At 39.7% G+C, this 11,102-nt stretch overlaps 1 protein-coding gene across 1 annotated transcript in view; it reads left to right on the forward strand.

Annotated features, from left to right (window-relative positions):
- Positions 1–1,752: 1,752 nt before the first annotated feature.
- Positions 1,753–11,102, forward strand: part of CARKD (carbohydrate kinase domain containing) — a gene marked incomplete at its 5' end in the record, with an annotated part of 12,808 nt that continues 3,458 nt past the window's right edge. Inside the window, 3 exons of the mRNA XM_010141589.1 lie at positions 1,753–1,803; positions 1,884–1,988; positions 2,411–2,531. Coding sequence (XP_010139891.1) covers positions 1,753–1,803; positions 1,884–1,988; positions 2,411–2,531 — 277 coding nt within the window. The remainder of the gene's footprint in view (positions 1,804–1,883; positions 1,989–2,410; positions 2,532–11,102) is intronic.

The following is an 11,102-nucleotide window of genomic DNA, read 5'->3' on the forward strand; positions in this document are numbered from 1 at the left end:
GGAAGAGCTTAGTATGGTTAAAAAATAATTGGAATGTTGCATGTATAATGTTTGTTTGTACAGAAAAAACCCCACCATAAACCTGGTTGCTAGATCCACAACCTTACTTTATAGTAACCGAGTGAGTCAAGTTAAACGTAATTGTTAATGAACTTAACACAGCAGGGGCAAAGCAACACAGCTCCTGCGAAGGAAAGCTGAGCTGTGCACATCTGTGCAGATTAACATTAATGAATAAAGATGACTGTCTCATAAATTTCTTAAAAGTTTTGAAAGTAAGGCTCTCTGGTTTTCAGCATGCCACAACTAATTCTAGGTATGTTTTAGGATTTCGTCCTTGTGCAGCTGTTAAATGTACTTATTCATAAATCTGAATATTTAGAATGGTATGACGTGTAAAACTTGTGATTGGTTCAAATTATTTAAATAGCTGAATATAAGAGAAGATTTGTGGTGTTCCCTTGTGGTCCCAATGAGAGTGGGCACCTGGCAATCTTTGACATACAGCCCAAGCCAAGACCTGTGCAAGCATGTGTATGTCATGGAAAGGTTTGTATTCTGTAGTAGCTTCTACTGTAGCTGCAGCTGTGCTTTGAGACAAGTCCTCAGGTTCGGAGCAGTGGATAGTGTTTCAGTCTTATGCGTCCAGCATGCGAACAGTGCCCAAGCAAACAAAAGTAGTGTTGGGTTGAAGCACGCTCCTAAATTCTGGACATCCATTTAAAAATAGAAGGGAAGGATTTCTGTTGGTATCGGAAAAATCAGAATCAAGTAGGAATGAATTTCTGAGGAGACATATATTCCATAATTTATAATTTAAAGGAAGCAAGTGGGTGGTGTTTATTTTGACCACAATAAAAGAACAGAGGAGGTGTTCAATATCTGGAACATTAATTAAAAACTGCTGCCTTATTCCTTACATAGTGTCTTGCTAACCTGTGGCGCTTAATGCCATATGATAGCTAATCTGAAGAGTTTATAATGTTCAAAAGTAATTAGATTTTTGAATGGTTACCATCCTCTTATATAGGTATAATCTTATATATCTTATACAGGAAAAAGATAAACTCTCCAGCTTCAAAAACAAGTTGGTAATGACCAGCCTTCAGAAAACTTGAGCAGTCCACTGCTCATTTTTGCCCCTACTTGAGGAGAGAGAACAAGGGCAGACAGTCTGCTAGTAGATGCTGCTTGCTGAGAAAACACTTGTGCAAGTGGTTTGTTGTCTGGGTTGCCTTGGTTTTGCTTTGAAAGTATAAAACCTCCAGGACCATGAGTGAAATAACACATCTTACATACTGCTTGTCTCTGACTATCATCAGAAAAGCAACTAAAGTTAGTATTACAGTTATTAGTAGATGTCTATCGTGGCAATACCTGTTTAGATTTCTCTTTTTCCAGTTGGAGGTGTGTGTTTGCTATGTGTGACTTGACATTGCATGCCTTCTACAGCAGGGAAAGTGAGCGAGACTGCTTGCTTGTTTGCATATCAACACCAAGGAGTTAGATGCAGGAAGGCACAGGAAACGCTATTGACACTGCTTATACTTGAACAAAGGAGAGAACAGTGGAACTGTAGAATTACCAGTAGATATGAAAGTGTCTTATGTGATTTTGCAGAATATAACAGCTCTTTTTCTATGTTACTTTGTAAAAACAGCTTTATATGATAAGATTAATTGTATGAATTTGTTTTGGATCTTACAAGATTTAAATTAGGAAGCATCTCAAAGTTATCTGCATTTTTTGCAGGGTATTATAGAAAAATCAAAAGTGAAAGGAATTCCTATCATTATTGATGCTGTAAGTATTTTCTTGATCCAGTCAGTGGTTTGAAGTTTAAGAATCTGTTCAGTAAAAGTTGTTCTTAATGATTTTTGCAGGATGGACTGTGGCTCATTTCCCAGCAGCCTTCTCTTATTCAAGGCTACCAACGAGCTATTCTTACTCCAAACTACATGGAGTTTAGTAGACTGTATGAAGCTATGGTGAGCTGTTTTCCTTCTTGATATTTAAGTATGTGCAAGTTTAGTTTTTTAATCTTTAAAAATGAACAACTTATTACCGGCTTAAACGTTACGTGCTGTTTCTTATATGCGAGAGAAGCATTCTCTGGGTTTTTATTTCATGGGATAATTGCCACAACAATGCATGTTCTTAAACAGAGCTCTTTTTTAAAGAAAACCTTTTCTTACGCATTTTTTGGCACTGCAGTGGGCGTAAACAAAACAAAACCCCAAAAAACCCCCAAAAACCTGAAACAAGAAACCAAACCCACAAAAACCCAAACCTGGACTGATTGATGATGATGCTTCTTCCCCTCCCCCATACATACGCTGAAGTAGACTGTATTAGAGTATGTTGTTCCAGTAGTAAAATATGTACTGTGTATGGAATTCTTGTGTTGTAGCTTAGAGACCCCGTAGACAGTAGTGATCACCATGGATGTGTGTTAAGACTCAGCCAAGCCATGGGGAATTTGACAATTGTTCAAAAGGGAGAAAGAGATCTTATTTCAGATGGAGAGAAAGGTAAGTGAAGCCTTTTGCTTAAAGCAATGTCGATTTTTTTATGTTGTTTTGTTTGCTTTCAGTCATAGTCCAGTGGTTGGACCGTACAGTAATTGATTGACTGTAGTTCACTGAAGATTGAAGGGGAGGGATGTCTGTCTTTGCAGCTCACCTTTAGGTGATCTGTGTAAATTGGTGTTTTAAGAGTGCATCTTAATTTATTTGCTGAAAAAAGCTGCCGATGTTATTTCTCATTTAAATGGCTATGTTTTACATTACACAGGTATTGAGAAATTTTTTTTTTCATTTTTGTGAACTGTTTCAGAATCCTTAGCTGAAATGATCTATATAAGTGCAGATGTTATTGCTAAATTAATGCAAAATAATACTGTGTTTCACTGTACATTGGTGTGTGTGAAAAGTGAAGATGTCTTGAGGTTCATGAGCTGCTCAGTTCCTTTATGCTCTCTGCCATGAGGCTGTAGATAGATAACTTGTACATTAGCCCTGACAATTTTTTAAGAATCTAGCAAACAAATTAACTCTAGATTGCCGTTATAACTTTTAAAAACAGCCACTTAGTAATATGGTTAAAGTATACTTAATAAAATTAGTGCTTTTTATACTGCTGATTTACTGTGATCAGTAAAACTAATTCGTGAGTGCCTTCATCGTATTTTGACTCCATGGTCTTATTTCACATACATAACAAGCAGCAGCTCTGCTTCTAATTACTTGTAATGCTAATGTCTGGTAAATTTTTGTGACGCTTCAGAACCATTTTGTATATACAGTCAATATTTCATTATTAGGAGCCATGGGAGCCTTTTATAACTGAAAAACAGAGGTAATATGACAAATGGTTTGTGCAGAGGCCCCTTCCACATACCCCCATTAGTACAGATACAGACACAGTGCAGACTGTGAAACAAGCTGGAATGTGGAAGCAATATTGTTAACACCTGTGTGGTGAAGGATTTTGATGGGTCATATAGAAGCCAAGTTGCCCTGCACGAAGCCTGCTGTCATCTTTGCACCCACAGCAGGCTTGATTTGTAACCTTGGACAGTTGGGCCAGGCTTAAGGGAGGATGAACACTTTATGCCAGCTAGAGAGTTTTGGAGTACTGTGGTGTACCTTCTCTCTCCGTTTTTATGTTAAAAATGTTCTTTTTATGCAGGATTGCTTTTTTAATGAATGTCGGGAAAACTGGGTGAGTGCTTGAGATTGGGCACATTACCTAGTAAATCACTGTTCTCCTTCTGAGCTGTTACTCTTGAGATAGGTGTACATCCACCGTTGTTGGAGAGATTGTTCCCTTTCGTCTCCATTGTCTCTTATCATTCAGGATTCAAAGAAAACAGGAAACAAATGAAACTCTCTAATTTCAATATTGAATGTTCAGGTGTGGCACAAGTTTGCTGTATGTCTTGCGTGCTTCGGAGCTTCTCATGGCTTTTTTTTTTAACCACTTTGTTCTTTGTTGCGTTCTTATGTTTTTTTTCTCTTAAATAAGTGGCTTTTTGATTTTAAATAAACGGTTCTGTGTCTTCATAGCAGTTGTTTGCTGTCCAGCTATTTGCTGTTTTCTTGTTCTTACCTTGGTTGTATCACTGATGCTTTCTTTCTCCTGGATTACAGACATTACAGGCAGCATTGCTGAGCTGTAAGAAAGCAGTTGCCGGGTTTAATATAGGTTATAATGTCTGTTACAAACATTGGTTTCGGGGTTTGTGTTGCTTGCAAGAAGGTTCCTGAGAATTTTACAGAAACCGTACAAGAACGTTCTTTGGGTCTGGGAGTTACCATCAGAAGTTAAAAGCTTCCAAAATGTAAAATTACGTCGAGAAAGAAGATCCTTCTGTCTGCCACAATGCAGAACATGTTGTCATGTCACTGACCTTGAATTCTCTCCCAGGGTTTTCAGTCTTAACTTCTTCTTTCATCTGTCTGTTCTTTGGATCTGATGTAAATTTTTTTCAGCTAAGACAACATACATCATGATTCCAGTGTCAGGGAAATCCAGATCTTTGGATCAGGCCAATGTCCTCTGAGCACAATCAAATATACAAAAAGATCTGTGTACTCCTCTTGCCTCTCATTTTTCATGTCATCATCTGTTTCTAGTGCTTAAGCCGTATCTATTTTCAGGCATTTCCTGCTTGAGCTCATGTGCTTAGCACATTGATACTGTAGTTTCCATACATCATTTAAACTTTCACCTTTGGGAGTATACTGCATGCAGGCTTTCTGGAGGGGGAATCAGAAATAAAGTCTCAGTGCTCTCCAGGAAGATCAGAAATTGCAAACTTAACTGTGTAGCTGTAGTGTTCTGTGCTTGGCTGTTGTGGAAGGAAGGCTTTTTGAGGATGCTGGATTTTGCAGCAGGGAAGACTGGCTTGATGAATATTTTGTAGCTTAGAGTGATTGTAGTGATTATTTCCACAGTACTTTTATTCATGAGTCTGTAGACAATTTACTTCTGTTAGCTGAAGAAAAAAAACGGTTATCAGGTGATTTGATAGTGAACTGGAAATATCGGTGTTAGTGAAGGTTCTATCAGCTGATAGCTCTGTAATCTAAGCAGACAGGCACAGGAAATTCTGATTGGAAGCTGAATCTTAGTAAATTCAGATTAAAAGTAAGGCAGATTTTGTAAACAGGCAAAGAAATTAGCTGTGACAATAAGATACCTAGCGCTTTGATAGATTGCCAAACTGTCAAAGGTGTCTGGACACCTTTGAGTTTTGTTTTTACACATCAGATTAGGTGATGCAGGTGGTTCCTTATGTACTGAATCACACACGTGGTCTCTGAAATCAGTAGCAGTCCTCCACTATAAAGGAGATTTGTCTAAAATTTGTCTCCTGTTTCAGTTATGAGCTACCAACTGCCCTGTAAACGTAATCACCAATACTTAAAATTTTAAGTTTTATATACCCTTTTTCTCTTTCCTTTTGCAATTTCACGTTATAGCTTGGTCTACAGTTGTTGATTCCCTGCTCTACAAAGATGAGCTTCACCATGCTCTTGGTAGGTGATATCAGTGCCATCACTGACCAGGGTAGGAATGAGTACTCAGCCTGTGGGTAGAAGGTAAGTCAGCTTTTATTCACTATGGCACAGCTCTCTAAGGTTTTCTTTTTATTATGCTTTGGAGAACTGGTCAATAATAAAGTGTGGTTATACCACTCTTAGTTCCTAACACGTTTAAAATTTGGTTAGGTCCTAGAGTAGAGGATTCGGATGTTTGTTTCTAAATGTTATCATGAATTTGTCTGTGTTTTCCCCAGCACCTGTGTTTGTCCTCTCCTCCCTCCCAAAAGGCAGACTTTATGGGTAACGGTCCTGCTGCTACCTGCGATTAGTTTTACCTGAAGCCAGTAGCCAAACATAGTTTCTCTCCAGTTGCCCAGCTGCAGCTATGTTCAAGAGAAGCCACAAAGTGCGTGAGAGGGATTATTGAGTACTGAATATGGGGTGAAAAGCCAAGTCTTGCCATGAATCCCCAAGCAGTACTTCTGACTTCTGCTATTCATTCCCTGTAGAGCTGAAAAGGAAGCTATTCAGTGCTTGTAAGACTCTGGCTCACTTGGCTAAAAGCTCTTGTGGTGTCCAGCTGCCCAGCAAATTTTGCCTGTATTTTTAACTGCAGGCAGTACCTTTGTCTCCAGCCCTGCTTCTGCAGAGTGAGCAAAACAGGGAGCTCACAGTTCCTGTCCATTGTGCCCCTGTGCTCTCCATTACACGTGCAGCTCAGTCTGCTGTCTCTCTGGTGCTGCTCACCTGTCATCACATCTATCCCATGGCTCCTGCACCTATCCTAGAAAAGTAATGTAAAATTTGGATCATTTTCTTTTACTGAAATTGCCTGGTGTCTTACACTCAAGGACCTATCTAAGTTTTAAAAGTGTGATTAGGGAATATAAAAGTATAAGCACCCTTTATATAAAAGCCAACTTACATTTTCCACATCAGTTGAGTGATTTCTCCAGCCAGAGTCATTAATCTTGGTTTCCCTGTCTGTATGCACTCCGGGACATGTTTCTGGGAGACCACAATCTCCAGCTATGAGCTTTTGTGAACTAACTTGCAAAAGGAAAAAGATAAATTTCTTACTAGTATGAGTATCTGCTGGATCAGAGATGTGTATCAGTAAAAGATTGTGCTCAAGATCTGACAGTGGTCTAAACCAGAATCTTGCATTTGATGGAGCAAACCGGTCCTTAATTAGCTACATTGTTTTGCATAGGAGATGGAAATCTTAAGCCTTTTAACTGAACAAGAGTATTGTTCGGTTTGTGGTGTAGCTGATCTTGGCCGATCCAATCCAGTTGGATCGTGTCAGAAGTCAGAATGGTTGTACCTTACATACATGCACTCCTGAGTGCATTGGGATAAATGTAATACTCCTGCTTTGCAAGAGCAAAACAAGTGCAAAGAACTTGTTTGGGATCTCTGAGTTTCAAGAATTCAGTTTTAATCTCCGGGCTGTCTTTTGGTCTGCAATCTCACGTAGGCTCTTTAGCCTTCTTTATCATCATCAGTATTAATGCATTTCGCCTTAATTGCTTAACCGACATTTCACATTCTGTGTCCTAGATACAAATACTAAAAAAAAAAAAAAAGGAAAAAATCCCTATTTGGGTTTTTTTACTACTGTGTGAACATTGTGAATCAAGAACACACAGACATACATTTCTTTTTATACTACATGGGCCTTTGGTTTTCTAACCGTTTTCTAACACTAGCTCCGTGTCTAGGAGCTAGTGTTGTAAGTAGGACTGCCTGTGTACAGCCATCTCAAAGTTTGGGCTTCCCAGTTAACTCCTAGTGCTTGATCTCAGCAAAACTGCCAAATTCTGATTTTTCCCTTCAGAGAGAGGACAGCTATTTTCAGTTACCTAGCAGGGTTTTTTTAATTAAGCATGCAGCACCCATAAATAGGTCGTTCTTCTGGGCTTTGATCTGCCAGCATAGTCTGGGCTGGGAGTTCTTTCAGTTTAAAACTTGCTGGCAATGGTATAGTTAAGTGTGACACCATGGTCCGAATGCTTCAAGTGCTGATGTTTAGCTTATCTTCAAGGAGTGCTGAAAAAAAGTGATGGTAACTGATTTTATGGCCCGAAATATATTAAACATAGAGCTACTGAATGGCATGGCCATAGTTACGTGGGAAGTCTGGAGCACAGTTTTGAATTGTGTCGAGCCTAAAACCCTTGAATTTCTACTTTCCAATATTCTGTCAATATGACAGCCTTCTTTTTTTTTTTTTCTTTCTTTGTTGCACTCATATTTCAGTACAAATTGTTTCCATGGACTCGACTTGCCAATATTCTGGCAATATGTCAGCCTTCTTTTTTTTTTTTTTCTTTCTTTGTTGCACTCATATTTCAGTACAAATTGTTTCCATGGACTTAGGTAAGTGGGAAATCCAGGTGACTGTGTGTGAAGGACATGAAACTGTTGAACAGGGCTGTTGTTCTGACTCTAGCAGATCTCCTTGCCATACTTCATCCAGTGATTTCTTCAACAGTAACATTTTTATTTCATCTATTTTCTTATGATAATGTACGTGTGCTCCATGGGTAAGTGCTGTTTGTTTGGGATACCCCACACACCCTCCCCCAGAAAGTTACTCAGCGTAAATCCGTTTCCGTTAAAAGAATGTCTGTTAATTATAGTGAGGGTTTGGGGCTTTTTTTTTTTTTTGATTCAGCACCCTGTGAAATGACAGTAGATTTGGTTGCCCACACGTGTGAAAAACTGAAACAAGACACCCTACCCCAGCAGCCAATTTGACCAGCATTAGTTGTGTGTTTCTGTCTCGTAAGATAGAAACACGCAGCTGAACTATGGATGAACCTCTCCATTATTTTGATTGGGACTGGTGTCAGACTAGGTGACCTTAAATGGCCCTGGTTGCTGCCTTTCAACATTGACACGTGGTAGTGGTTTCAGTCCTTGCAGTTTCCCTGTTGTCCAGCATCCAGTCATCTTGGTCTCCTCAGCTATTGCAAGAACCATGTTTTCTAGGCTTTCTGATGTACATGTTCATCCCTGGTTGAGCACTGTATAGCCTCACTGAGCAGCAGACCGAAAAATACTTCATCCTCATGTAAACAGGTTGTTCTGTATCACTCCAGGGAATAGAACTGCCCGCCTTCTCAGCATCATCGCTGACTGTTTGGTCATGTCCATCTCATCAAGGTCTTGTACCATTGCCAGTGGTTGTCACTGCTCAGTGCAGCATATCAGGACATCACTCCCGTGGTCCTTAAAGAACTGCTTCAGCTGTTTTCATAGCGGGTGACAGACATTTAGTGGGGATTGTTGGATTGGGGGAGTGGGAAGATAGCAATTCTGGTTTTGTTGTTCTAGGAGAAGGTTAGGGAAAACATCAGGAAGGCTTTGTCCTTTGTGGGTTTGGCAGAATTCCAGTTTGCGTTGATGGTAGTGTGAGATTCCTTCTTTTATTTTAAAAGCTCTTACCATTGACTATATTTCAGAGGAGTTTTTCATTCCTTTTCCCACTGCTTGTTGTCATGTTCATCATCCTTCCATTTTGAGGTGTTCTTTGAGGAACTGAGCCTCCACACAAGAGTTGCCTGAGCATTACACCTTTCCCCTCTCATTCAAGTGAATTTCCTGTAGTTCTGCTTCTTTGAAGGTATCGCATGGGTTTGTTTTCCAGCGTCTCCGTGCAGAGTACAAAGGTCTGCTTGTGTTGTTGTTGCCTGTGAGGTAGCCTGCACATATTTTGTACTTACTTTTTAAAATAAACCACTAACAAAAGACCATCCTTTTTTTTTTTTTTTTTGTAGTGGGGTATTTTAATTGGCCTAGTTTGAGGAGATCTTGCTTTCCTGAACAGCTCAAACTGACTGGAAGGTTGTGGGGCTACAGAATAGTGGCAGATGGTGACATACAGCTAATAAGCAGGGGCTTGTGCTCAGCTGTCAGTCAGAAGGCCCCAAAGCTTTTGAACAGAGGATTTCCATCCTGCCTCCTGCCAGGAGTTCAAGCCCTCATAGTGAAAATCCTGTGAGATACCATCTTCAAAGTGGCAGAATTAGAGGTAATTTCTCCAAAGCACTGTATTTTTTTTTAAATAAAACACAGCACCTAAAAGGCCATACCTTCTTCAAATAGCTAACTCAGAAGAGCATTACACTTGTGAAATTTGACATTAACTACTGCGCACTGAGAAACACATCCAGAATCTTAATTTGCGGGGGAGGGGGAGGGGAGTAGAGTGATTGGGAAAATTAACTGCTGGCAATGCTGCAGTGGTGTCTGCTGTGTTCTTGGTGACTAATGCATCTTTGCCCTCTCAGTGGCGGCAAAAATGCACAACTCGGGAGCCCAGCAAAATGGTAGTGAAGTACAATTCTTTGCCACACCGAGTAACAAAAAGCAGAAGTGAACTATGCAAATGAACTGGAAAGGGTTTACTTGCATTAAGTAGTCTTTTACCTTTTGTCCTTTAAGGAGATTTACCTGCAAGTCCTTTTGTGCAGATTTTTCCCATTATTCTGTGAGGAAAAATTCCTTTTAAAATACAGATAGTTCTCCCTCTAAAACACCTGGACTGCTTTGTTCATACACCTTGGAGAAACCCAGCCCAGGTGATTTGAGAAAATTGAGGTGAGAGCTGTTGTCCAAGCAGAGTCTTGCTTGATACTTTGCCTTGTGTACTTGGCACGCTCAGGAGCACAGAAACAATTGTGTGCATAGTCCTAAGCCCAAGGAGCTGCGCAGCAGTGGACTGGAGACGCTCAGAATCACTGCTTGGCCACCAATGATTCTGCCAGTTCTTCTGTTCTCCTAGGAGAGGAAAATAAATTTCTCCTGTTTTTTTTTTCCAGAGTTAAGCAAGAAGGAAAGCTAAGGGAGGTACATACCCACAAGAGAGTTTGGGGAAGGGTAGCAGAATTGATGCTGTTTTCTTCTTGTGTGCCTTACATATCCTTCAAACTTCCTGCTTGGGCTTAATGAGTGGAGAATGAAGGAGCTAAATTTAGTGAAACCATTTCTTCATAGTTAAAGCTCCACAAAGAGATCGGTTTGACCAAGGTCCTTCATATATTTAAAATAGACATGTAACATCTGATAATTCTGACAGACCTATCCACAGTGCTAACATAAATGGATATTGAAAATGCTGTTGATTGGCAGAAAAAGAGATCTCTCGTTGCAGATGGTTTTCACTAAGCCAAGGAAAAGGCCATTTTCAGTAAAGTACCTTTCTGGTGGCTGTGGAAAAGAACTGAGATTTTAGTTATATTTTACCTTTTGTCTTTTCCAAACACCTGGATTTACATGTGAAAACTGTGAAAGTCAGAGACTGGAGAGTTGAGTTTGTGCAATGGCTTTGTGGATTTGGGATGGCTGCTCATCATGGCAGCATCAGTTCACGTGAATCACTAAACTCATGAGTGACTGAATCTTCTGTGCAGGCTGCGTGAAGTGGAGGAACTGTATACATTGTGCAAGGTTATTTGTAAAGGATTGAAAGTAATGAGTAAAGTATTTTTTAAATGTTAATGCAATAATACGGTTTTTTTTTTAAGAACAGCGTATTTCAGCAGG

Source organism: Buceros rhinoceros, unplaced genomic scaffold (assembly GCF_000710305.1).
Source record: "Buceros rhinoceros silvestris isolate BGI_N320 unplaced genomic scaffold, ASM71030v1 scaffold18708, whole genome shotgun sequence".
Classification (NCBI taxonomy): domain Eukaryota; kingdom Metazoa; phylum Chordata; class Aves; order Bucerotiformes; family Bucerotidae; genus Buceros; species Buceros rhinoceros.